The 26,827-nt window shown below is 45.3% G+C and overlaps 1 protein-coding gene across 3 annotated transcripts in view; it reads right to left on the reverse strand.

Moving 5' to 3' along the window:
• RNF111 (ring finger protein 111) overlaps positions 1 to 23,543 on the reverse strand; it is a 38,506-nt gene extending 14,963 nt beyond the window's left edge. For 2 of the 3 annotated variants that reach the window (XM_063142268.1, XM_063142267.1), the window contains exons 1-5: positions 23,445 to 23,543; positions 12,573 to 13,478; positions 8,314 to 8,440; positions 4,637 to 4,800; positions 1,805 to 2,002 (exon numbers count right to left, since the gene is read on the reverse strand). In XM_063142268.1, the coding sequence (XP_062998338.1) occupies positions 1,805 to 2,002; positions 4,637 to 4,800; positions 8,314 to 8,440; positions 12,573 to 13,458 (1,375 nt within the window). In that variant the 5' untranslated portion in view covers positions 13,459 to 13,478; positions 23,445 to 23,543. The remainder of the gene's footprint in view (positions 1 to 1,804; positions 2,003 to 4,636; positions 4,801 to 8,313; positions 8,441 to 12,572; positions 13,479 to 23,444) is intronic. The other variant, XM_063142266.1, reaches the window with a different exon arrangement.
• Positions 23,544 to 26,827: the final 3,284 nt, after the last annotated feature.

Raw genomic sequence — 26,827 nt, forward strand, 5'->3', positions numbered from 1 at the left:
CAGTAATTGAGATGTGTCGATCAATTCACCCCATGGCTTTCAAACTTCTACCTCTAATGGGGAGGGGCTATCACAGCACCTGCTTTGCACACAGGTTCACATTCCTGACTTTTGCAGTTCAAGGATCTCCTGCAGCAAGGTGAGGGGGAAAAGGCCCAGAGAATCACGGCTTTCCAGAGCAGACAGCTCTAGGCTGGATGTCAACTAAAGGCATCCTCACAAGTTTAATTCTTTCCGCAGGCTTCTGTCTGCTGTGGGATTCCTGCACCTCTGCTATGTGACACAGCTTTCCAGGGCATGCTCAGGTTTGTACCGGGCACCCGAAAGGCATATTAAGGCTCACCAGCAGTCCATGTGAACTGGATGTAATAATGATGCAATAAATAATAATAACGTTCACCATGGAACACGCCCACACTGTCCTGTGGCTGCACATTGTAATAACCGACAAGCTGTCATTCAGGGAAACTGGTTTACCATTGATCTTCTCACAAAGAAAACCCAACGTTCTTGAAAATCACAACTTGCAGGCTCCAGTGCCGACCAGGTATCTACCAAGGCATTCCAGGAATGTTAAGAATTGCATCTTAATTTTTATTTCCTAGCAAGGTGTAACCGTCAAGCAGCCAGGCTCCACAAGGATCCCTGGTAGAGATGCAAAATTTCCGGAAATTTTGAAGCCATGGAAAAAACCCATTTTTTTCCGGGGGGAAACGAAAATTTTCAGAAAAATTGAAATAATGCAATATTAGCACTTTTTACAGATTGAAAGTCACTTTGTTACTTTAGTAACATAAAATGTAATTATGTCCAAGTTGGTTTGGCATAAAATAATTACATTTGGTATATTAAAAGTACAGTGAATTCAAACAATTATTACAAATTTAATTTACTATTTTTTTTTGGTAACAAATGGAGCTGCAAGCTCCTGAACTGTTAGGAACACCTGAACTGTAAGGAACCTCTTTGGTTCTACCAGTTTATGAGCAGGCAAAAAACAATTTTAAAAAACAACAACTGAAGAAACCACCAACATTAGTAACAAAGAAAATTATTTATGTCTCTGCTAGTCCTCCAGTGTCAAGACATCAAGCCCCCGTTCCCATAAAAAGAACTGAGAAAAAAGGGGGAACCAAGATTCAATGAATACGCATGAAATTTAATCAGACTCATTTTCTAACCTATAGCTATCACTATTAGTTTCAGTCTCTGCTTCAATGGCAGTGCCCCCCACAGGCAGAAATGCATCTTGCTCTTGCATTTGAGAGTTGTAGTCTCAGTTTGCAACCTAGGACTTTCTTGTCCTTGGTGCACAGACACTGTAATACTCTGATACTGTACAGTTTTTAGAAATCATTTGGAGAAGTAAATATCTGAACACCTTGTCTTAAACATGTTATTCATCATGCTAAAATAAAACATCCCGTAATCCATTTTTTTTTCATTTTTTTCAATTTTTCGAGGAAAAAAAGTTTTCCCCTGAATTTTTCCGTTCCCCCCCCCCCCCCCGGCCTTCACATCTCTAATCCCTGGACAGTCAAGCTCGCTTCAAGAGCCAGGGGACCCCGCATTTATTGTCCCAAATACAATTGACAATTCTGCTCCTTGTACTGGTATCTCAAAATGTCTTCAATAAAAGGGGGGGGGCTGTAAACAGAGAAAGAGAATGGTGACCCCAGAACTCCTGTGCTTCTCTAGCAAAAGGCTGCCTTACGTTTTCAAAGCAACAGGTTGCAATCACCATCTTCTTTCTGGCAAGCCAACATGTCAACCCACGGCAAAAGTATGAGCTCTTGTTCCGTACCTCCTGCCGAATTCCCAGCAGTACCGCTGTTGGTGAGAACAACCAAAGGCTCCGGTACCAATGAGGACTGGCTGTTGGAGATGCTAGAAACTACGTCAGAGACCTGCTCTGATGTTGTGGCATTGGGGCCGCCGTCCGAAGAAGAATTCGCAGCCTGGGAGTCCACTCTAGAGGAAGTTGTTGGCACAACAGTTGGCTCTATATACAAACAACAACAAAACCCCAGATATTCAAGCAAGTGGTTTGTAAACTCAGAACTTGTTTCTTTAACATACATTATGGGACAAACAAAAGATAATAGAATCATAGAATAGCAGAGTTGGAAGGGGCCTATAAATCCATCGAGTCCAAACCCCAGCTCGATGCAGGAATCCACCCTAAAGCATCCCTGACAGATGATTGTCCAGCTGCCTCTCGAAGGCCTCTAGTGTGGGAGAGCCCACCACCTTCCTAGTTAGCCAGCCTGGGCTTACTCCTTTGCTGGCTTTGCCCCTTTTAGTGTTCTTTCAGCAGCGTGCTTAGGACCATTATAACAGTTACACTGATACTTTTACCTTCACTAGCTTTGCAGATATTCTTATCACTAACAATTAGAACAGCACATAGCTTATGAGTAAGCTGTCAGAAGAGGTGCTGAGTGGAGACTAACATCAAGAGGCCGAGCATCTCCTGGTATGAACCTACATGGACACTAGGACCGTTATCTGAGGCCCTCCCTCCTCTGCGTGCCTCCTCTAAGGGAGGATTGGAGGATGACAACAAGGGAGAGAGGCCTCGTTGAGGTTTATTTCTGTTAGGCTTTATTCCCTTTCCTGTTTAGTACAAAGTCATTGGATTATATTAGTTTACTTGTATTGTTTTATTCCATTTTGCATGGATTGATTTATTACATATTTACCTATTGACACGATGGTTAATATGTAATTTTTCCTATTGTGTTGTTTGAGTTATATTTACTGTGATTCATTTGATAACTTGTGATATGTTTTCGGTACAATCGTGTGGAAAAGCAGCATACAAATAAGCTGCTGCTGCTGCCGCTGCGCTTGGGCCTTGTTTCCAAATAAAGAGGTATACCCATTCTTTGCCAAGGATGCAGGGAGGCAGCAAGAGCCAGCTTTTGAGATAATGCTATTCTCCCCCAATCAAATATGGGATGTGCCACTGCCGATGGAAGGGAACACATTTGGGGGCTACCAAAATTGTCCAAGTTCCAGTTTTAAGAAAGGTTTTGACAGATCTCAACCAAGCCCTATCAGGTCTTTTTGGCCACATTTCTTATCGTTAGAAGGAACGCCGTGCTTTCACTCTGGAGGAAACCTCTCCCCGGTTTAGACACGGACTGAAAGGAAACCTGCCTCTCATCAAATGTGCTAGAGGGAGATGAACGGGACTCCAGTCCACAAAAACCTGTGCCATAATACATTTGTTAAGTCTTTGCCATTATCTGTTGCTATGCCCTATATATACATCCCCTAGACAAAACATTCTCGATTACATTCTTCGTTATCTTTCTCACCGATCCTTCCCTGAGCAAATCTGTATATTGCTGGCTGGCAATAATGTATTAATTACTGATCTGGTTGCAAAATTCGCCTTAGCTGCAAGTAAGCTAGGCACTAAGTCTTCCAACACGTTTCATAATGGAGATTTTGTTCTGATACATGTACTAATCTAGTTCCCCACTCACGAGTTCTTAATGTATGTTAATGTGATTTTTATCTTTATATTCCATTTGTGTTCATTATTTTCATTTTACACTATATTATCTATTTTTAACTTATTTATTTTAGCTTATCTTTTTACTTGTTTTTATTATGTCGAATTGTGATGGCTTATCACTTTCAGTAATAAAGATTTCATTCAAATTCGTTAAGTCTTGGCCATGAGACTCTTTGTTGTATTTGGGGATAGGTATGTATGTAGACATAGGAGCAACCCGTGGGGCAGTACCTAGCAGGGCTGCTGTGCTCCGCTGTTTGTGTTCCGCCAGCGGCTGCTTGTGCAATAAGGAAAGCAAGCCCTGAAACAAGCAGAAATACCGTATTTTCTGGCGTATAAGACGACCCCTAACTTTTCCAGTTAAAATATAGAGTTTGGGATATACTCGCCGTATAAGACTACCCCTCTTCCAACGCACACCAAATAAAAATTAAAAAACATCAGATTTGATTTCAATCCTATTACCTCTTTCTCTGCCTCTCAGATCTCTCACACACACACGTGCGCACACACACACAGAACACAGACCTCCGTCAGGAGTTGCTCGCCCCCCCTTCCTTCCCTCCCTCCCTCGCACTCTCTCGCTTTCTCTCTCTCTCTCACACACACACACAGAACACAGACCTCCGTCAGGAGTTGCTTGCCCCGCCTCGCTCTCCTCCTTCCTTCCCTCCCTCGCGCTTGCTCGCTCACTTTCTCTCTCTCTCTCACACACACACACACGTGCACACACACACACCACTCAGGAGCTCGCGCTCCCTTTGCCTGCCTCAACCCCCGACACCCTCAGAACCCAAACAGTAAGTTTGGAAGACGGCACCCGGCGTATAAGACGACCCCTGACTTTTGAGAAGATTTTCCTGGGTTAAAAAGTCGTCTTATACGCCGGAAAATACGGTACTTGCTTTCAGATTGGGGCAACTCCCTTCTGTGAGCTCCGCTGATCTGCCCAGTTCCGGAAACAAGCAGAGGTAGAAGCAGCTTGTGGAGAAGAGATCATCTCTGAAACATGTGACCTTAACAGGCAGCCCTGAGGTTTCTCCCCTTTTCAGAATCCCAATGAGTTTCTCACTGAGAGGCGGACAAGGATCCGCTGTTGCCGTGACCTACCGTCTTCGTCCACTGTGAGGTCCACCACTTCTGCTGTACTCTGTCGCAGCGGCTGGATGACCGTGGAGATTCTACTGCGGTTCCGCTGCTCTTGCGGCCGCGAAGCATGGGAGTTCGAACTGTGGCCCCAGTGGGACCTAGAATGCCCAAGTGATGAACGAGACCTGGCAGAGAGAAGACAGGCTCTTGAAATGTGAAGGGAAAGCTTAGCTTTACCATGACAGGCTGGTTAAGGAGGCCACTTCTGCAACCTGGGAGGTTCAAATGATGGCCACCGAGACGGGGAGTCCCCCTGAGAAGACCCAGTTCCCGAGTACTCCATTCTAAATAGGGTCCATCACAGTTGGCATTCTTTACTTTTAGAAACCAAATTAATATAATACTGTTCTGTCAAGGTTTTAATCTGTGATTAACTGGAGACTTTTAATTGCAAGTTGGTATTTCTAGTCTGTATTATTGACCTAATATGATTTTAGTGATGAATGGGTCTTCTTGCCGCTGTTATTAACACCCAACACGTTGGACAATGGAAAGGTGGCACAAGCTATTTAAATAAAAACGCTTGAATCCACTAACCCACATCGACCAAGTAAATGCCCCGCTATACAGGAGGTCCCACAGCTCAATAGCAGAGCACATGTCTCGCACAGAGATGGTCTCAGTCACCAATATATCCCATTAAAAGGATCTCAATCAGCAGAGATGGGAAGGAGCTGCTGCCTGAGCCTTCCAAGAGCTGCAGCAGCTGGAATAAACAAAACAGGGACAGATGGACCAGGGGTCTGACTAAGGCAACTTCTTATGTTCACCAGGTGGATGCAAAGCAGTGAAGATTGCTTGAGACTTTATAAACAGCAGTTCAATTAGCTATATGCCCCAGGGAGAAGAGCAATGACTTCCATGTCAGTAGTTGCATCTACAGGTAAAAAAAAGAAAAAGAAAAAGATCAAGTGACAGGTGGTGGGGAAGACCCTTCTCAGCCTAAAACTGCAGAGAGGAGACCACTGGCCAGAGGAGACCACTCTGAGCTAGATGGACAAAGCATCTGACCTGCTCTAAGTCAGCTTCCTAGGCGCCTAGCTGCCCAAAGCCACTATGCAAACTGCTATAAAAGAGCAGAGATGTAAAGGAATGGGTAGGGAATACTGTGAGAGAGTCAACTTTGAAAAATGTTTTTCGGGGGAGAAGCACTTTGCATGCTTGTAGAAGCAATCCACTTTCCCTTGTTCTTTCAACCAGGAAGCATCCAACCACATGGGCAGAGCCAGCAGCGCCTGGCCTTACCCTGCCTGTTCCAGCCGTCATCCCCAGCCTGGTTCCTCATTCTTGCTGATCCTGATTTCTGCTTTTCTCCCTCTCTCATTCGCTCTCTCCGTGTGTAAGTGTATACATCATCTGCCTTTCTAGAGTTGACCTCACCTTGCCTTTCCAGTCTATGATTCCATCTTGTCCCTTGACAGTTGCTATGGCCAGACTACCTACTAGGAATGGCCCAGGTCACCTTCTGCTCCTCCTAAGAGACCCTAACAATATGGGGGGGGGGGGCATGAGACTCATTTTTCTCCCCATGCCTTTTACCCTACAATACACCAGTATTTTACAAGCCCCAATCCATGTCAACCAAGTAGCCATATGCATATTAATGTTGCAGATTTAGCATTCCCAAATGTTCAGTTCATTTAAGGCCTCAGTTGACCTGGTCTCACCACGCTCACTCACCAATGCTAGTCCCTTCTGATATGTCTGACCCACTTTAAAATGGATTCCGACTGGACAGAACCACTAGGGTACTGAACTTCCATGCAATCCAGTGCCAGACTCAGCTAACAAATGAGTGAGATGAGAGTGGAGATACGTACAAAGGTGGGGAGGAAAAGGGAGCAAAATCTCTTGTTAAAATAAGCTTTGATATCGCTTTGCTTTGATCCGGATTCACCAACCCAGTAGCAGAATGTTCTCAGTTGTGCACTGGGATTTCTGCATACTCAGCCACTCAACAGACAACAGCGCAGGGGCTTAGGAAAGCAGAATAAGTTTGGAAGGGGCCAGGTTTGTTTGTTTTTAAATCTGAACACGGTATCAGAATTAACAGCAGCGCTACCAGTCATTTTAATGGGTGAAGGATTCATACATTTGGAGAATTCAAAAAGAGAGGAGACAGGCTTTACTTGGGCTCTCTTTTCGTTTGCTGAGGGGACTGAATTCAGAAGGTTATGGAAAACATTCCATTTATCTTTGATCAAGACATCAAGGAATGTTCTATGAGCACAGTTTGATCCAAGCTGACACTTTAAAGCACTGCTGCAAGACAAAAGACCAAAAATAATTGACAGCTTAAGAAATATATGCATATTTCTCCCTAGCAGAACCACAAAATATTTTTGCAGTTAGATGGGAAGAGGGCTTTCATGTGCAACACAAATAAAATAATCCATATGGTTTAATACGTCCGGAACAAGGAAGATGGTGGAGGTGAAATTGTGAGGCCTTAGAGTAAAATGAAACGCAAAAGAAGAAAGGAGCCAGATATTAAAAATAATAAACCCACAATTGTTGCCTTATTTTATAATCGTAATCAATTACAGGACTAACTTTTCATACATTTGAGGCCCAGGAAGGGCCCATTCTGGAAAGCTATGAAGAAAGCCTATAAAATGAATTGTGTGATAACAGACTCTGTGTGAGATAGATATGTGACAAGATACTTGAGTGTAACCATAGAGCAAACAAATTGTGGTTTCAGGCCGAAGCCTTGCGCTCCCTTATGTCCACTGTCTAGCAAACATACTTTTTATTTATTTATTGCGTTTTTATACCTCCCAATAGCTGAAGCCCTCTGGGCAGTTTACAAAAAAATTTTTGATACAGGAGCAGGAAACTTATTTACATCATCATTTACTAACATCATTTGTATACCAACCAATTAACAATGTCCTCCGGGTTGGAAACTTAAAAGTCTGGAAACATCGCAGCCCAAATTAACAAAATATGGGGCTGCCACTGAAGGGACAAAACTTCTTTGACTTTACCGGCAAAAAGTGATGTTGTAGTTTAAAGCTAAATGATTTCTCACAATGAAATTTCTAAGCGGTTAGGAACATAGGAAGTTGCCTTACAGATTAAGACCACTGGTCCATCTAGCTCCGTATGGTCTACAGTGACTGGCTTCAGAAAGGAGACTTTCCTCGCCCTACCTGGGGATACCTGGGACCATTTGCAGGCAAAGGAGGTAACCCATGCCCCTTCCCAAATGAAAGTGAACTATGTAAGAAGATGCGAACAACACAGAAAAAGCTTCTCTTGTTCCAAAAGTAGTACGTGCATCCATCCACTGCAAGACACAGAGGGACTGGTTCTAGAGAGGAAGTGGGGGGGGTGCCCCTAGTCCAGCCCCCTTCTAAGAAAAGAGCATGCCTCCGAGAGGAACATCTGGAACACTGAGTGGCAAATAAGTAAGGAGAACGGCGAGATAAGAATGACATCTATCTGCCCCATCCCAGGAACCTTCTGTAATTAATCTAGAAGTTCCAGTTAACAGAATAAGGCTAGAGAAATAAATACAACAAAGATTGCTGTTCCAGAAGATCTTGCCTTACCCACAAATTTAGTGCCATGATCAATTTCCATCCCAAAAGAGGGGTGACATGAGCTTCCAGAAGATGCAATGGGAGCCTTACCGGTAACTTTCTCCAACAGTTACAATCTCTACTTCGCTGTCTGTTGAGGTAACATTGATTTCTTCATTGGCAGTGACTTGGGGAGTGGAGGACGCTTCGATTACCACAACATCTTCATCAATACTCCCTGAAATGCCGAATGCAAAGGGAAGAAGTGAAGACAGAGGCAAGTTGCATTAGGATTGAATTGCACAGGGTATTAAATATATATGGTGCAAAATGGAGGCAATCAATATGTGTTTCAGAAAATGTAACTAAAAAGGAATAATCCAACTCTCTTCGATGGTAAGTTACATTTAGTTTTATGAGACTGCAGCCCCTTCCAATGGTGCCTGAATGCAGTTTCAACTCACTAAATTTTATTTATTTATTTATTGCATTTGTATACCACCCCATAGCCGAAGCTCTGGGTAGGCAGCTATTTGATGGGGCAGGAGCAGCTGAAGGCTCCCAAAGAGTTGTCCCCAGACATCATGAGAACAGAGCAAGTCCACATAGTTTATATCCTGCTTTGATTCAGTAGACCTCAGAGGTATACATAGGTTTCTTAGACAACCACCCATCCAGACACGAACAGCCACAGACCTCTAGGTGGTTGTATCCTGTGCCTTTAGATCATAGCCTTTAGACCAGCCTTCCCCAACCTGATACCACCCCCAGATGTGCGTTCTCATCATCCCAGCCAGCACAACATCTGGAAGGCACCAGGTTGGGGAAATCTGCTTTAGACATTCAATGGAGATCACATAGCCATTTATAATATTTCAAAGTATCTTTTCTCTTCAAAGACGACTGAGCAAGCCTGGAAAAACATTCCAAATTCCTAGGCCATGTCCCAGCATTCGGGGGTTTTCTATCCTTTCGTGGACTGTGTGGAACTCCAATTTAAAAGAAGTCAAGCGTCAACGAACATGCGACAGAATCCCTACACGCATAGATTGCCATGAGAACCAACTGCCTACGCCTGTGTAATTTGCTGCATATATGCACAGTAAAGCCACCTGGGGTTGTCCCACAAAGCTGAATGGTAGGAGATTCAGGACAGATGAAAGGATTCTCCACCCAGTGCAGAGTTGAACTATGGAATGCAATACCACAGGATGTGGTAATGGCCAGTCCAACACATCTAGGGGGCACCAGGTTGAGGAACACTGGACTAGTCCATGAATGCTTATGTACAATAGATTGGTTAATCTTTAAGATGTCAAAAGACTCCGGCTGAGTTCAGACAACACGTTTCTCAATGGCGGTTTTAGAACTCCATGATGGAGTTTTTACACCACCGTTGAGAAATGTGCTGTCTGGCGGGAAAACTCCACAGAATAGTGGAGTTGTTTTGGAAAACAGTCCACACAGAACATAACTTCCAGGGGAGGTCACCATGCCAGGGGGCAGAAGCTGCACTCCATAAACACAAGGATCTTTTGCAGTCACAGCTTACGCATTTCCAAAATCTATCTCCACAGCCATAACAGCAAGGCACATGGCTTTCAAAACATAAATAAAATGATGATGAAACCCCACACTCACTGAAATGCAAGCGATGTATCAGCTTCCACACAGAACCTGAGGCAGTGACTGTTCTGAACCAGTGCCTGGGCACGGTAATGGACTGGATGAGGGCTAACAAACTGAGACTCAATCCAGACAAGACGGAGGTAATATTAGCAGGTGGTTCATCTGTCCGGCGAGGTGATGTTTGCCCTGTCCTGGACGGGGTTGCACTCTCCCTAAAGGATCGGGTCCATAGCTTGGGGGTGCTCTTGGATCCAGAACTGTCACTTGAGGCACAGGTGAACTCAGTGGCAAAGAGCACCTTTTATCAGCTTAGGTTGATATACCAACTACGTCCTTATCTGGACAGAGATAGCCTAGCTACAGTGATCCATGCTCTGATAACCACTCGTTTGGATTACTGCAATGCGTTATACGTGGGGCTGCCTTTGAAAACGGTCCGGAAGCTTCAGCTGGCACAAAACAGGCAGCCCATTTACTAACAGGGACTGGCCGGCGAGATCATATTACGCCAGTCCTTTTACAACTTCATTGGCTGCCAGTCCAGGTCCGGGCCAGATTCAAAGTGCTGGTATTGACATTTAAAGCCCTAAACGGTTTGGGGCCAGGTTATTTGAAGGAACACCTCCTCCCATATGTACCTGCCTGGACCTTAAGAACATCTACAGGGGCCCTTCTCTGTGAGCACCTGCCAAAGGAAGTGAGGCAGGTGGCTACCAGGAGGAGGGCCTTCTCCACTGTGGCACCCCGGTTGTGGAGTGAGCTGCCCAGAGAGGTCCACCTGGCACCTACACTGTACTCCTTTCATCGCCAGCTGAAGATCTTTTTATTGTCTCAGTATTTTAACACTTAATTTTAACTTAAATTTAAATTTTACTGTTCTAACTCTGTATTTTAATCTTATATCAATTTTGCTGCATGGTTTTATCCTGGTTGTGTTTTTTATATGGTATTTTGTATTTGTGCTTTTAACCTGTTGGTTGTTTTATTATGGTTTTAATTTTTGTGAACCGCCCAGAGAGCTTCGGCTATTGGGTGGTATAAAAATGTTATAAACAAATAAATAAATAAATAAACCACAGAAAAGTTACAGGTAAGGGACTCCAGAGCACTGGTGCGATGGTGGATATAAATACTACTAATGTGACCACTGGACACACCAATATGGAGCCAGCCTTTTTCAACGTTCACAGGAAATTGGTCATTAAAAAAAAAAATCAAATAAGTAGGACAGCCTTCCCCTGCCTGGTGCCCTCCAGATCCATTGGACTAGTCAACGATCTCCCTTCCTGAGTTCACTGTGCTACTTGCAATGCTCTTCACGGGTTAGCTAGCTCTGTTCTAGAAAGAATCGTGCCAACACAGGGGTGCGAGGGTGCTGTTGCACCGTGTCCTGCTTTGCTGTTCCCTGGTCAACGGCTGGTTGGCCCCTGTGCAGGGTGGAATTGATTTAAATCACGATTTAAATCACTACTCAGAAAGACTCGATTTAATCATGTGACTCCCCCCCCCAAAAAAAGTGCACTCTTCCTCGCTATATTTTACACAACTCAGAGTTACCAAAGACTCATTCTTGCTAGTATAATCTTAATATTTACAACCAGATGAAGGTTTCATTTTTAGAATAGCAACTTTTCAGATTAGTTTTACAGTTATATCAAAAAAAATATTGATTTGGTGATACGATTAGAAACACATCATAGATAAATAATTATGAAATTATTGCGAGGTGAACTATCTCCAGTTTAATAGGTTAATCATTCATATTTGGACAACTTTTGTGCTGCACTTTATCGGAAGGAGAAAAATAATCTTAAAGAAACCTCTGAATGAATTAATGGAATTCATTTACCAAAAAATTTAAACAGCCTCATGCTACATAATTAAAAACTAATCCTTATTTCATGATGAATAACCTTTGGATGATAATGTATCTTAAATAGAAAACTATCTTTAGGTAGATTTTTCCTCAAAAAACATTTTATTAAAAACATCCAATTTAAATAAAAAAATCCAATTTAAATTTTTAAAAAATATCATTTTTTTGTTTCTTAAAAAATCATTTATTTTTATCCACCCCTGCCCCTGTGTGAACGGAGTGCTGTACTAGATGGACCCTCGGTCTGATCCAGCAGGGCTCCTCTTATGTTTTTATGTTCACTTGGCCTCTTGAGGTGCCAGGTGGGGACAGACAACTGCACTAACGGGACTCAAACCGAGGCCACTTTGGGTAACAGGAGCCTTGGTGTGCCAGTTCCCACTCCCATCTCATGCATGCTTTCTTAGGCCAAAGCCTCTTTCTCACCAAGGCTGGGTAGAATGACAGGCATGGAGGTAGAAGCCAAGATCCCTGGGGTCAGTGCCTCCCCTTCGACCCTCTCCTAACTCCCAGCCCCCTCAGAAGGGGACAGGAAGGCTCCACAGCCTTGGAAGATAGAAGCAGATGAAGGGGTGAGATCACCGGTCCATCTGGCCTGCTGCTGCCTCCTCTGACCAGCAGTGGCTTTCCAAGGTCGTAGGCAAAGAAGGGTCTTTCCCAGCCATGAGACCCTTGAACTAGACTTGCCAGTGACTGACTGGGGACCTTCTGAATACAAAGCAAGGGCACTCATACTACTACTACTACTACTACTACTACTGAGATCCTGCCCCTCTGGCTGTGTCACTGACCAGGGCTGGAGGTAAACAAACAGGCAGAGCAAGAGCAGGACAATTCAATCATTCTACAAAGCGGTGGTTTTTACCTGAGGGAACAGCAGTACTGTTTTGGTGATTTTCACCAGTTGACACAAAAATATCTTCCTCTCCTTCGGAGGATGAGCTGGAAGAGGATTCACTACTAAGGTCGTTCTCGCTGGAACTACTGGAGCTGGGTAGCAAAGCATACTTCCGCCGAGCTAAGACCTCCCTTTTTTTCCGCTGCATTAAAATCCGCTCTTTTTGGTTTTGTGTCCGCTGCGAGGAGCTGGTTTTCACAAACCGCTTCCTATAGGGGAGCCTCCTCAGGGAACTACTGCTGTGGAAACAGGGCCTTTTCATTAACAGCCCTGGCACAGATTCTGTCTCCGTCCGGGGCCACTTTTGTGGCCGAGAACCGTGAGTTCTGCTCGACGCGTTCAACAGCGCCCGAGTATGCCTCACAGGGGCGGTCTCCTTGTCCTCGTCGGACGTCATGGTGTCAGAGTCTCCAAAATGCAAACTAGATGATGGCGAAGAGACGCAGTCACTGAATGAGGAGTCATTGTCCTCACTCTGCGTATCGAGGCGCTGCCTTAATCCTAAAATCCGGGGGTTCTCTTTGCCGTCACAGTTCTGAGCATAGGAAGGGCCAGCCTGCTGACTCTTGCGCTTCTTCCGCACGACCAGGGTCTCCTGCTCAGGACGGTTCCCGTTGACATCCTTCTGCTTCTGAGAGTCACCACAGAGGTGGGAGAATTCATCCCCAACTTTGCTGGCAATCATCTCGGCTTCTTCTTCAGGGAAGCTCTTAGCTGCCTCAATGGGCGGAGGAGGATTCAAGAGGACCCCCTTCAGGCTCTCCTGGCTCTTTGGTGCACCAGAAGAAACGTCACTCTTCATATCCGCTTCTAGGGTATAGACTATATTACATTGAGGAGTCCATTGAGACATGGGAAAACAGCAGGGAAAGCCTGGACAGAAACAAACACAAGACATACAAATTACTCTTAGAAAGCTGAGCAATGCAAAGACCAGCTGTCAGGGAGCCGCTAAGAACTTCCTGGTAGAATTTACTACTTCCCTCTCATAAGTTTGCAAGAAAAGTCTGTAGAAATCCAGGGTTTAGCGTCTACCCTTACAGGAAGTAGCCTTGTGGTTCTTTAAAATCTGTATTTCACTCAGTACTTGCCACAATCCCTGGGTTAACACATCTCAAATGAAATGAAGCAAAAGTACAAAGAGAAGCAAGGAAAGGGAAACTTAAAATTGGAGGAAATCACTAATATTAATTGGCTTTCTGCAAAGAAAACACTCAAGGTTTTTAACACTGTGTTAAAATGTAGCTGATTTGGGGGATTGGGGGGGAGGTAGTTCACATAATTCTAAAATTTGATGACAGCTAACAAAAAGTAGCGCACAATGAGCTTTAACGAAAATCCAGAATACTTTCCCAATAGAGAACTGTTGAGCTGTGGAAAGTCCTGAAACCGTGAGAAATAATGCCCCACAAGATAACTAAGTTGTAAAAACATCTTGGAGAATTTGGATTTGTTGAACTGAAAGCTACAGAGATGTAGGGAGAAGGATGAAGCCTACAAGAGCTGGGACTGGCTATGAAGTGCTCTCCACCCACCCACCATCAACTATTGAGAACCCTACCTGGACACACAGGGCCCGTTCAGACAACATGCTAAACCATGGTTAGTGAGCGTGTTTAAACCATGGCTATGTAGCCACCATGGTTAGTAATGGTTCACATGACACACTAAGTCATGGTTTACTTGACACGCGCTAAGCCACAATCTTTAGCTCAAAACGCTTAAGCATCATGGTTTAGCGTGTTGTCTGAACAGGGGCACAGACACACCCCTTTTCTTAGGTGTTTCATAGGAGCTGTGAACACATTTCCAAGCTTTACCCATACCCATGATGTCTAGATGCTTGCCCTTCCCAGAAAGAGGATCTGGAGGATTCTGCATGGCCAGACAGGCCTCTACTTACAAGGACATCAAAAGGGAAACCTGCCAAGGGCGAAAGGCTATTTGGGGTCTGTCTGGGATGCAGACCTTCCAGCGTCCTCTTGCTCCCATGATAAGTACTCATCTGCTGCTGCTCATCATTTTTCCAATTAGCAGTTGATAGTTTTATTGCCTCACAGAACCTGGTTGACAGCAGAAAGACCGAAGAGCAAGGAGTAACGAAGGAGCGTGTTACCAGACTTACCATCCACTACAGTGCACATCTGGTGTAGCGGCTATGAAAACCCAGAGCGCTAGCAACTCTAGTTTAATGAGCAATTAAATTTCAAAGATGTTAATGGCTTACCCTCGCTTCTCATGCTCCTAATAGGGTTGTGCCAGCTCTAACAAATTTTTGCCCACATCCAGTGACTTCTGTTCCCTACGCTCAGAGCAAGCTCTATAATCCAGTATCTCCAGACCTTGGTGCCACGTGCTTTTTCTTGGCAACTACCCTAGACTTACAAGGTTTGAGGCAGCTGATGGATCTGTCCGGGCCACAGAAACATCTTCAAGACTGCAACCTGTCTACATTTCCTTTCATCGTTAAGCACCTCATTAAAGCCACACAAATGGTATCTTTATGGCTCAGCATTTTTACATATAAAAACCAAGAGGCATTCTGGGGAACTGTATATTAACTAAGGACACAATCAAAACTGCCCTTTCTGCCTCTGATACCAAGCAGCTGGGAGTGCCTTTTACCAGTTTCCACCAGGTTGCTAACAGCAACCCTCCGTGCAGAAGGAATACCTACCCTCAGTTACCCATTACACAGGCTTGACTTCTGTTTTCCGAGCCGGAGGATGGTGATTTGAAAGTGGGAGAATGAACATCTATCCCACTGTCATGGTCGGATCACTTCCTATTGAGGGTTGGACTCTCAGTGGCCTTTTCCTTCGCAAGGGCGAGGGACCTATTGAAATGGCCTGCCCATGGAGGCTAATGGAGCGCAATGGGTTCCAGAGGGCTCTGGGGGATTTATCTGTTGGTAGGGCTGTTGAAGACCTGGTCATTCTGGAATGCAGGGATGATCTGGGCAGTTGCATTATGATGGCAGTTGACCAGCACCCTCTCCCTGGAATACACCTGAATTGATTATGGAATGAGCTCCCCAGAGAGGCTTACCTGGTGCATACATTGAACTCTTTTGGACACCAGGAGAATACCTTCTTTTCCCAGGCATTTCATTCTTTCAGTTTCTGTTGTTTAAATCTGTTACTGTATTTTAAATTGTTGCATTGCTGCCAGTTTATTTTTTTTTAATTTTTATACTGTTGTTTTAAATTTCTATATTATATTTTATGGTTTTCATTCAACCACCCAGAGAAACAAAATAACTAAAGAGATTTCTACATTATTCAATCGAACGATTGCAATGCTCTGATGTGAGGCTGGACTTACAGTTTGAAAAATACAACTGGTTCAGGAGGCTGGTAGGAGCAAGATGATCAGCAGATATTACACAGATTTGTTTCTAGGCTCAATTTAAAGCGCTTTGAAGTCTTGAACAGGCCCAATTATCAGAAGAAACCTACCCAAGCCTTAAGTCTGGAGTCTTACTCTCTGGCCTGCCATTAGTTAGGTTCAGATTGGTGGGTGATGATGGGGGGGGGGGGCTTTTCAGTGGTGGCACTATGGATGTGGCACAATGAATATAGAACTCCCTCTCTGGGGAAATCCACCAAGCCTCCTCTCTCGCACACACGCTATGAAGACCTCTTGTTTCGCAAGGCTTCCTATGAATAAGGCTTGCCAATTCTTACTTCTGCTTTAAAACTTCTTAGCTGATTATTTTATGATGCACCTTTGCAATAGTTTTTATTAAGTTTCATTGCTTATATCAAAAGTCACCTTCGGGGGAAAATTGCTTTGAAAGGCAGGTAATAACTATATTAATTAATCAACATTTTCATTTAAGAAGAACGAAGAACACTGAATCCCTTGTAGCCAACAGGGATTCCTGAGTTACACAACAGGCCATATGGAAGGATCCTATTTTATATGTTGATTTCAAATACTGCAAGCTGGCTTGGGTGGTACAGCGGAAAAGCAGGGTAAAAATAATGCAACATCAACAACGGAGATTACAAGAAGCATTCTATGAAAAGCAGAAATCACAGTTGCAAGTCAGCTATTACAGGTGTTCTTTACATGCTACAGACTCTGTTGGGGAAGCTACTTTTTGATAGAAATTCCACGGCACAACTACAACATCTAAAATCCTGCAATCTCACATATCGGAAAGACTCATGCAGTCAGCAGCCCTGGTAATGCAGCTCCAATTCTTTACACGTCATAATTTTAGAAACGTGGCTCCCACAGCAGGGTATGACATGTAAGGAGTACCACTGACTGTGTGACAGACTTGGGTTCTAATCCTACTGCCTACTGAAAATGACAATGGAGGCAGACTTTCCATTTTTAAAAGTTTAAAATGGACTGAAAACCGGGATTATAACTTCAACTTGTATGGAACATATCGTGGTTGACAGGAGTTCGAACTGAGGAAGAGGAAATGACAGCATCTATCAGGGGCAGCATTTGAACGCAGAGTTGTCCAGTTTGTATTTCAGCCTTCCAGACACTTGGCTTACACTCATTATTAGGGCTGGTGTCACAGAGAGGCGGCGGCGGCGGCTGCTACCGCTTCCTGCAACCACATGGGGCAAGTTCAAGGGAAGAAGGAAGGTAGATAGGCAGGGGGCTAACTGTCGATGGCAACCTAAGTGAGAGTGCTGGGAGGTGACTGGTGTTTTCCCCGTGCATTATTAGTTAGTTGTTTGGGCAAGACCTCACGCTTGGTGGAGGAATTGCACAATTGTTATGGACTCTGCGGTGGGCAAAGCACAGTTGCAGTGCTTGGACTTCCTTCAGGTAGCATTGCTGTGATGGCACAGCTGGCTAAGTACAGGGTACTGGCTGTAGGCTATACTGGTGTTGGCCAGCCCGGCTATTCTTTCAGGCATAAAACCTGTTCTAATGGGTAGCAGCAATCAATGCTGTCATTTCATTCACAGGCGGCTCTTTGACCTAGCAGAGGTTTCTGAGTAGAAAGAAGGGGTGGACTGGGGAGGCAATTTTTGCAAATTCTTTCCCCTGCAACCTGCACTTTCCCAAAGTGTCCCCAACTCTAAAGAGCAGATTTTTAGGGGATGCAGGGGAGGTAGAATCAATGGAAGTCATCACCTCCACTGCCATCTGTTCAAGTAGTCTCTGCTGGATGAAAATGCCTTCCATGAACAGGACAGCATTGGAAACAACACAGCTCTGGATGTCCATCCTATGACTTGCAGCACCGTCTTTCCTCACTGATACAGATTGCAGTTGGGAGTGAGGCACAGCAGAGACTTAAGCCATAGCTAGAACAGGCCTATATCCCGGGATCATCCCTGTGCATCCAAATGACACAAAGGGGATCCCGGGAGCAGGCAGGGATGACCCCTCTGTTTGCCTGGGATAATCCTTAGGTCTAGCTAAGGCCTTAAATATCCAGGCATCGCTTGAATTCAAATTCTCATTTAAACACACAGCCAAGAATAAAACTATCTTAGACTTTTGCAGGAAAGGGCATAAAGCTTCTTTATCATTCTCCGAGAACAAAGTCACGCTAGCTAACATTTGCTGAACTTTAAACTTATATTTCAAAAATCCCAATAATAATAATAATAATAATAAGAAGAAGAAGAAGAAGAAGAAGAAGAAGAAGAAGAAGAAGTTACCCACCTCTCCCTCTGGATCGAGGCAGGGTACAACACAAATGCAAATGCCATAAAATACATATAATTGATTAAAACGTTTAAAACTAATACATTATTAAAAGCAGCACATTATTAAAGGGCATCTTAAAATTCAACTGGGTAGGCCTGCCGGAAGAAATCAGTCTTGATAGCGTTCTTAAAATCCGAAAATTTCTTAAAGCCACATTTGCAAGACTGGAGATTCTTACTCTAGTATGCACAAGTCAATTCCTGGGATGGTCTTACAAAAAATAGAGGTTGTCAGCTCCACCTCTCCAATTATTAAGACTGTTAACAGATCTAGAACATAAACTGAGATGAAGAATTCTAAAGTGGAAGACAGAAGTACACATTCCAATAGCCAGTGGATATCCAAAAGCCCAATGGCGCCAGCGGCCGAGTTCTAGGATTAGCTGTGGGAATCCCAGGTTCAAATCTCTGCAGAGACAAGAGAATCTGGGAAAGACCAACAAAACCATATGTGCTTTTAAGGAAATGTATGCCCTGCTTTTGCATCCATGACCCTGGGATACTCAAATGACTATCAAGAGTTGCCTCCATGTCTATGTGTGTATGTGCATCTGTGTAAACCAGGAATGAAGCATGGATAGAGCTAACCACGGATTAGACCAGACATCCTGGAAAGGGGGTCGTTACCCATCATCTATTTGACAGAAGCAAATCCATTCTACTACACTGTAGCTCTTCCTCCAGGTCAGTCCAAAGTTCAAACTTTGCTCTTGGTTGGATTTGGTTTTGGATTGGGTGATGGATAATACTGTTCTCTCATATTTTAGAGGCAGTACTTTTTGTTACAGAGAGAAGCGGTGAGGAAAATGTAGCCCTGCCACGACCCTGCCAAATTTGTTTTTGTAATGGCATTCGTAGCTGCTAGAAAGCAACCAAAGGCAGCTGGACAAGCATCTGTCAGGGATGCTTTAGGGTGGATTCCTGCATTGAGCAGGGGGTTGGACTCGATGGCCTTGTAGGCCCCTTCCAACTCTGCTATTCTATGATTCTATGAGCAAAGGTACCCTGAAAGCAAGCTAAATTTGACTCTTTCAGCAGTCTCTAGCAGCTACAAGCACCATCCCCCCCTTAAAGGTGTTGTTGTTTTAAATCAGGTCACCCCACAGTCTGGCCTGTGGGGTGAGCTTAGGTGAGCCCGCACAGCAAAAATGGTCCCTGGACCTCCCGAAAGTGGCTTGCAATATATGTCTACCCCTATATGTCTGTTCTGTATATCTATCCCAACTGTGGAATTCCCTCCCTAAGAAGATCTGCCTGGCACCTTCGTTGCTACCAGACAAAGCTATCTATTTATTCAAGTTTTTGACGGCTAATTGGATTTGTTGTATTTGCAAGTTTGTCTTCCTTTCTTGCTTCAAGTTAGCAGCAGAGTGGGGAACTTGGGCCTCCAGATGTTTTGGCCTACAACTCTTATCATCCCTCACCATTGTCTATGCTGGCCAGACAGATGGGAGTTGCACACCATAACATCTGGAGGGCTACAAGTGGCCTACCCCCGGTCTGTTAGCTGCTGTCTTAACTCTTGCTTTAATTGAGGTTATTCATGGATACTCTCTCCTTTTATGTTTTTTATTATACTGATTTTTTAAGGAAACGTTTGAATCCCAACTCTGGTGGGAATACTGTATGCAAATTTTTAAAAAAATCATTTTTAAAAGTGTTACGTTTAAAAGCGAGGCACTGTTTGCTGTCACCTGATTTTCTAGTCTCACAGCTAATCTCAGTTATTTGTTTTTCTTACTGCTGTTATAATAGCGTTATATTATGAACTACTGTCACTGATCTACGTTAAGACCACACACCACAGCAATCACTGTCAGTGCTTAACTACTGGGAGTGCAGGGTGGAGAAAGTTGCTCATGTATCACCATAAGGAAGCAACATTATATACTCTATACTCCAGCCTTCCCCAACTTGATGCCTTCCAGATGGAATGAACTACACCTTCCATCATCCCCAGCTAGAAAGGTCATGCTGGCTGGTGATGATGGAACATGCAGTTCGGCCCATCTGGAGGGTGCCAGGCTAGGAAAGTACATACGCTAGTGTTACATCATCTACAATAATCCCATTACTACTATCATGTGTAAGTTACATGTTGGAAGGTCACTTAACTGTGGAAGTGCATACGCAACCAAGGAAGAAGAAAAAACATTACTACCTGGGATATTTAGTCATAAAATTGACATCCTATTCACCTTTTTTATGAGAGGAGAGAGAGAGAGAGAGAGAGAGAAGCTGAGTTCGGATGACACCCTAATCAACGGTTGTTTCCCATTCTGTTCCTATTACCCCACCCCCCATCCCAGTTGAATTCAGCCAGAGTGAGAGAGAGCAAATTAGGGGCTTATTAACCTGATTTCTCCTTACTGTGATCCACCATTGGCATATAGCCAAAGTGTGTTAAAGTAGCATAGACACCAGTCACTATAGTATTTCTCTCTCTTTCGTATACATACATACACACACACAAATATTATAGCTCCCGTACTTCAGGCCTCCATAAACATATCACCACCTTCACTCCTTCAATCTTATGCAGAAGATGAATTTAATTTTGCATGCAAAAGCTATTTGCAATCTCTCCAGCAACCAGAGATTTCACAGTACAGTTAACCGGAGATTTTGTCTTGCTTAACGTTTAAGCAATCCTGCAAGTGAAAAACATACCCTGTGAGGACAAGAAAAGGCTTGCCAAAGCTTGTCAGAGTTGCCCTGTGACCCATTCATTACGATATGGGCCTGGAAGATCGTGGGTCATGTTCTATAGTTCAGCTATGAACTCAACTACATGGTATTTGGCAATTCACTGTAAAAACGATACCACCAGAGACCTACTGCAGGGGTAAAAGTGAAGAAGTCTTACTACCCATCTTTCATATTTATACCCCCACCCCAAACAAATGCTGGAACTCGTGGCAGCATACATGGGGCTTCCAGGCAGTCTCCCTTCCAGGCACTGACCAGCCCCACAGCAGCATAGCTTCAGCAAAGTGGCTGCATCAGGTGACTTCAGACCATGGGGGTTGGACTCGATGACCTTGTAGGCCCCTTCCAACTCTACTATTCTATGATTCTATGATACTGTAACAGCCTTCCCCAACCTAGAGCCCTCCAGATGTGTTGAACTACAACCTTCAGCTTCCCCAGCCAGCCATTAAGGGTATAAATTAATAAAAATAAGGAGTCATGTTCACCAGACTACTTCAATCCTCTCCAACCTGTAGACATACTATGAGCAGCAACATTTGGATTGCTAAAGGTATACGTGATCCATAGCTTCAGGCTAAACACAATGCAGGGTCCGAGGGCACTCGGCCACACCTGGCATCCCCGAATTACAGAACTGCTTGCTCAACCCCAATCTTCTAGCCTTGCAGACACTGACTTCCATCTCACCTCTCTCCTTCAACTTCCTTCTCATCATTGCCACATTCCTAAGATTTTACACTCCATTCATCTGAAGTGTCATGCCTCACCCTCACTCTGCATTAGAATCCAGCCTCCATCCACAAGCAAATATTGAAGGAGATGTGTGGTGGGTGAGCGAGAACAGCAAGAGCAAAAGTTGGCGAATGTCTGTTAAGAGGCAATGGATCAAGACATCCTGAGCAGACTCAACATTCCCGTCCTTGCAATGGAGATAATCACATCTACACCTTGCAGAGCTGCAGGAAAGATGAAGAAGTCCCAGGAAACAGGGATCCTAATATTAGTAGCTCTGTTGGACCCATGTCATAAAATACATACAATAAGTGAAGTGTTTCCTTGTATTGGACCAATTGGTTATTGAAAACATTGTAAGTTTTTTAAAAATACTCTTTTATCAAGCAGACATTTCAAAGAGAATGCATGAAGAACAGAAGCATTTATCTTATTAACAAATTATTAATTTGTTCCAAGCTAAAAGAAAGCCTAACAGCCCGATCCTATGCATGTTTACTCAGAAGCAAGTCCTACTGAGCTCAGTTGACCTTATTCTCAAGCAAATGCTCCAAAACTATAATCCCATGCCCATTTATTCAGGAGCAAGTAAGCATGCTTAGCTGTGAATACCGTGGACCATACTTTGCAGGAAAGAATCTGCGAAAACCATATTTTGGTCTTTGGTATTGGTTACCTCAGTGTATGGGTGTTTCATGAGAACTAGAGCTTCACTGCTTCTAGTCTCCTGGACAGATTCTCTTCTGTTACATTTTCTCACAATCATACATCATTATCATTGCAACTCCTCCATTTAAGATTAGACCTTCAGTGCCTTGGGGACTTGTCTTTTGCTTCTGTTATCATGTATAGATCCACATGCAATGATGGCACAATATTATTATAATTATATTGTTATGATAAGCGAGAATCTTAACGAAAGAGAAACAAGCAAAGGAAACTAACTCCTCCCTATATCCTCAGTTAACATTTAGTTTCTTCCTACCCCAATAAGTTACCACATATCTACGGTGTTTAAGGGGTGCTTGCTATATGGCTGTGACTCTTACAATTATCTCCAATATAATCCCACCACCATCATCACAAATATATATATCCAAATTTATACTGTAAGCTCCTAAGGGAAGGAAACTTGCTTTTTCCTTCGACTACCACGAAAAGTTCTCTGCAGCCTGACGGCGCTGTATTTTCATTATTCATTACAATCGTTACTAAATTATTTATTCATGATCACCCACCGACCCCTTTCAGGGGCGGCTGCCGAGGTGGGGGGGGGGGGTGGGGGGGAGAGAGAGAAAGAGGCAGAAAGGAGAAGCCACAGATCAGCCCAGCCCCATTGCCTCGTCTCTCCTTCCCACCCCGTGTCGTGTGGGGGCGGGGCGGGGTGTGTTTGGGTGCGTCACTAAGGGGTCGCTGCGCTTCCACGCCCTCCCCCACCCCAAACACCTAAATCTCGCGTGTAAGCTTCTCAGGGCAGGGACTTGCCCTCGTCTCATGTAGTCCTCAAGCTCCCTGCGCACATTGGCGGCGCCGTGGCATGAAGGGAGTGGGGATCAATGGTTAACATGATAATCGATTCGTTTCCCCATCCAAGCAGCCCCCTCCCCTCCGCATGAAAGGGAGGGGAGCAGGGCCAAGCCCCAGAGGCCGGGCCAGCCCGACCGACCCTTCTCCCTCGGGCCCCACAGAAGCCTCCCGCGCGTACCTGAGGGCGACGAGGTGGGGGGCGCGCGCCCCTTCCGCCCCGACCAGGGGGCGAAGCGGCCTAACCCGGCTGAGGAGGCGCCGGGCCCTCCTCAGGGCTCGCTGGGCGCGGCGTCCTGCTCGCTCGCCCGCTCGTCCGTCCGTTTGCCGGCCTGGCCCCGTTCTTCCTGCCCGCCCGCCTTCCCCTGCCGCTGCGAGCCAGCCGGGGGCCGACGGCGCAGTCCCCAGCGCGGGCGGTTTTGTTTGCTGCGCAGCCCCCCTCCCCCTTCCCTCACTCGCCGCCTCAGCCAGCCAGCCAGCCAGCCGCTCCCTCCCTCTCGCTCCCTCCGCGGACGCAAAAGCACGACACTGGGCGCCGCTTTACGGCAAAGCCGCCAAGCGCCGACGCGCAGCTCCTAAAGAGACGGCGGGTTCTCCACGCAGCGCCCACTTCGGGTTCTTATTAGACTGCTCCAGGATCTGGGGGTGGGAAGCCCAGGAATGTTCATCACGGGGGGGGGGGACTACATTTTTCTTAAAAGGCATAAATAAATAAATAAAAATAAAATGTTTTCTTTAAAAGTTATTATTTTAATGCAAAACCAAGCCAAATTGAGTATCAAGATAGTGACTCCTTTTCGTTTAGCAGTAATAATGTAAAAAAAAAGTAGCCAAAGGAAGGTGTGTTTTTTGGAAAATAATATAAATAATAATAATAATGCAAAACCAAACTAAATGAACACCAGGCTAGCGGCTCCCTTTCGTTTACTATTATTATGTCTATTATTGTATTGGTATTAAGCTTCATTCTCCGTTGGCTGTGGTTGTGCCTTAGGATCCCGCGGTCAGAAGAGGCCGCCCTGCGTCCTGCTCTACTGCATCGTATCTGCTCTTTCTGGAAACCACGGCATTGCGTAGAACGCGGCCAGGGAAGGGAGCGCTTGCCCCTCCTTCGCCACCCGCACATGGAGGGTTATAGCCGATGCGGATAAGGAACCGGAAATGTCGAGGCAGAAAGAACCCGTTAGGGCCGCAGTCCCTCGGCCCGTCACCAGAGAGACGCACACGACGCCCTGCCCCGTTCCCTGCGCCACCTACCGGTCGGAGGAGAACACAGCAGCCTGCTGCAAAGAGCCAGCTCGGGTGGGGCGGGGTTGTCCTCTCGCTTTTTCTTTTTTAATCCTCCCCCCATTGCAGCCAGTTGACGACACTGGGCGGGGAGGGGGCGGCCCATTATGGCATCACTGGAGCGCTAACAGACCTGCCAGGAACAGCTTTGGTCCCGAGTGGGCCTGAGCAAGTCAGCGCCTCCCCCGCCCCAGTGAACATTCTGACCCATCTTGCAGGGTTGTTGGGAGCGAAAGCACTTAGCTGACCAAACATATATAAGTTAATACTGCAAGCCCTATACACGAAAAGTAAGCCTCGTTACTCCCAAGTAAGTGGGGGCCTATGGGATTGCAGGGTGAAAATGACATAAATAGACATGTTCTGGCAGCCGGATCCTATCTTTACTGAGAAGGCAATCCCATTATGTTCGGTGGGACTTACTCCCAAGTAAATATGAGTAGCGTGGAACCCAAGGGGAGATATTTCATGTTTCTGGAAGAAGCAAAGGGAAAACAACCCGAGGTTTCATAGCAAAGGAAGCGCATGAGACAATAAAGCAAAAGAAAAAAGAGAGAGATTATTGTAGAAATATTAATCTCAGAAACAGTGGCTTCAAAAAGCCTATACAATCCAGAATTTCACTAACTCTCTATATAGCTCTATTTCTATTTCTATTTCCACACTGTGGATCCACACTGAAAGGACACCCATTTACGTCAAAGGGACTGAAGTCCAGACTTAGCTAGAGAGTAAAGAGAACTCTACTGTCTAAGCAGGGAATTAGCTATTCCCGAGCCCCTCCCTAGAAAGAGGCGAGGACAGTAGAGCATGGAACCCCTCTCCTCACATCTCGTCCAAAACCTTGAACACGTAACCGTTACATGCCCAGACCTATCACAGCCTCTGTTACGTGTGAATGGCGTTACTTAGGGCTAGAAAGCGAAAGAGGAGTTCCCAAGAGTTTGCAGCCCCCCAGGCCTGCAGTGCAATCCTAAACAAGTTTCCTCTTCACAGCCTCGCCGCGAATCGGAAACATAAACGTCGGAACGACTTGCACTGCACACAGCGGGGCTCACTTCTCCGTAAACGTAGCTAGGTTCGCGCTGTCAGCGTCAGAAGGTCGTGCTGCCCCTGCGATTATTTCCAGGGGCGTTTACAGCCGCAACCCTGCGCGCGTTGGACTCAGATTTCATTGAAGTTCGGTTCGAAATTGAATCCGATCTGACTCTTCGCGCCTTTACCCGGAAATTTGCCCCACTGAACTCAGAGGAACCTACTTCCGAGTAAACATATGTGACATGGGCAGTTAATGGCGTGCCTGGTGTTCTTAAAGCCGCCTTCAGGAATGTATACTTCAAATTACAGCCTCTAGAAATGCAAAGACCAAAACTTGCAATACTAGCATATACACACTTACCTGGAAGTAAGTCTCATTGAACTCAGTGAACTTATTTCTGTGCAGGCAGGAGTAGGATTGTGCTGCATTCTTAGTTAATACCACTCAACTGAGTGGGGCGCTTACTGCTGAGTAATCAAGCCCAGGACTGGGCTGCACCGCGACTGCAATTCTGCAAGTTAGCCCCATTGAGCATATTAGGACTTGCTTCTGAGTAAGCATGTTTAAGCTTTCGAGGTAGCATGGCTGTAGTCCCTGTATACATTGCGCGGGCCGACCTCCACTTATAAGGCAGTGTGCTATAGTGGTTAGAGCATTGGACTGGAACGGGGGTTGGGATCAGGATTCTAGGCATGAAAGCTCACAGGGTGACTTTGGGCCAGTCGCTGGCTCTCAGCCTAGCTTACCTCACAGAGTTGTTGTGAGGAAAAATGGAGACGAGTGGGATCATGTACGCCGCCTTGAGTTCTTTGGAAGAAAAGTGGGATATAGATGTAATAAATAAAAATGAACTTCTTCCTAATAAAACACGCATCAGACCTGTCTACACGCGTCACGTGTGAATAGAGCATCAAGCGCCCTTCCCCCCCTCCTCTGTTTAAGCTGTCGAATCGAATCCTCCCGGGGTTCCATTCAACTTCAAGCGCCCGCCTTGGGCTAAATTGAACCAATCTGCAGCCGGGGAGGAGAAAGGAGGCGGAGCCGGACGCACCTGGGCGGGAGGGGGAAGGGTATGAAGGGGCGCGGCGCCTCTTCCACAGAGGGCAAGGTTCCTTTCCCGCGCATGCGCATCCAGCCGTCCGTGCCTGCCTGCTACGCACTATCGCTGCCGCCTCCAGCATCCGGGTCCTTCCTCGACGCGGGGCGCCAAGAGAGGCCGCCGCGCGGGCTAGAGCGAG

This window comes from Elgaria multicarinata, chromosome 16 (genome assembly GCF_023053635.1).
Source record: "Elgaria multicarinata webbii isolate HBS135686 ecotype San Diego chromosome 16, rElgMul1.1.pri, whole genome shotgun sequence".
Lineage (NCBI taxonomy): Eukaryota > Metazoa > Chordata > Lepidosauria > Squamata > Anguidae > Elgaria > Elgaria multicarinata.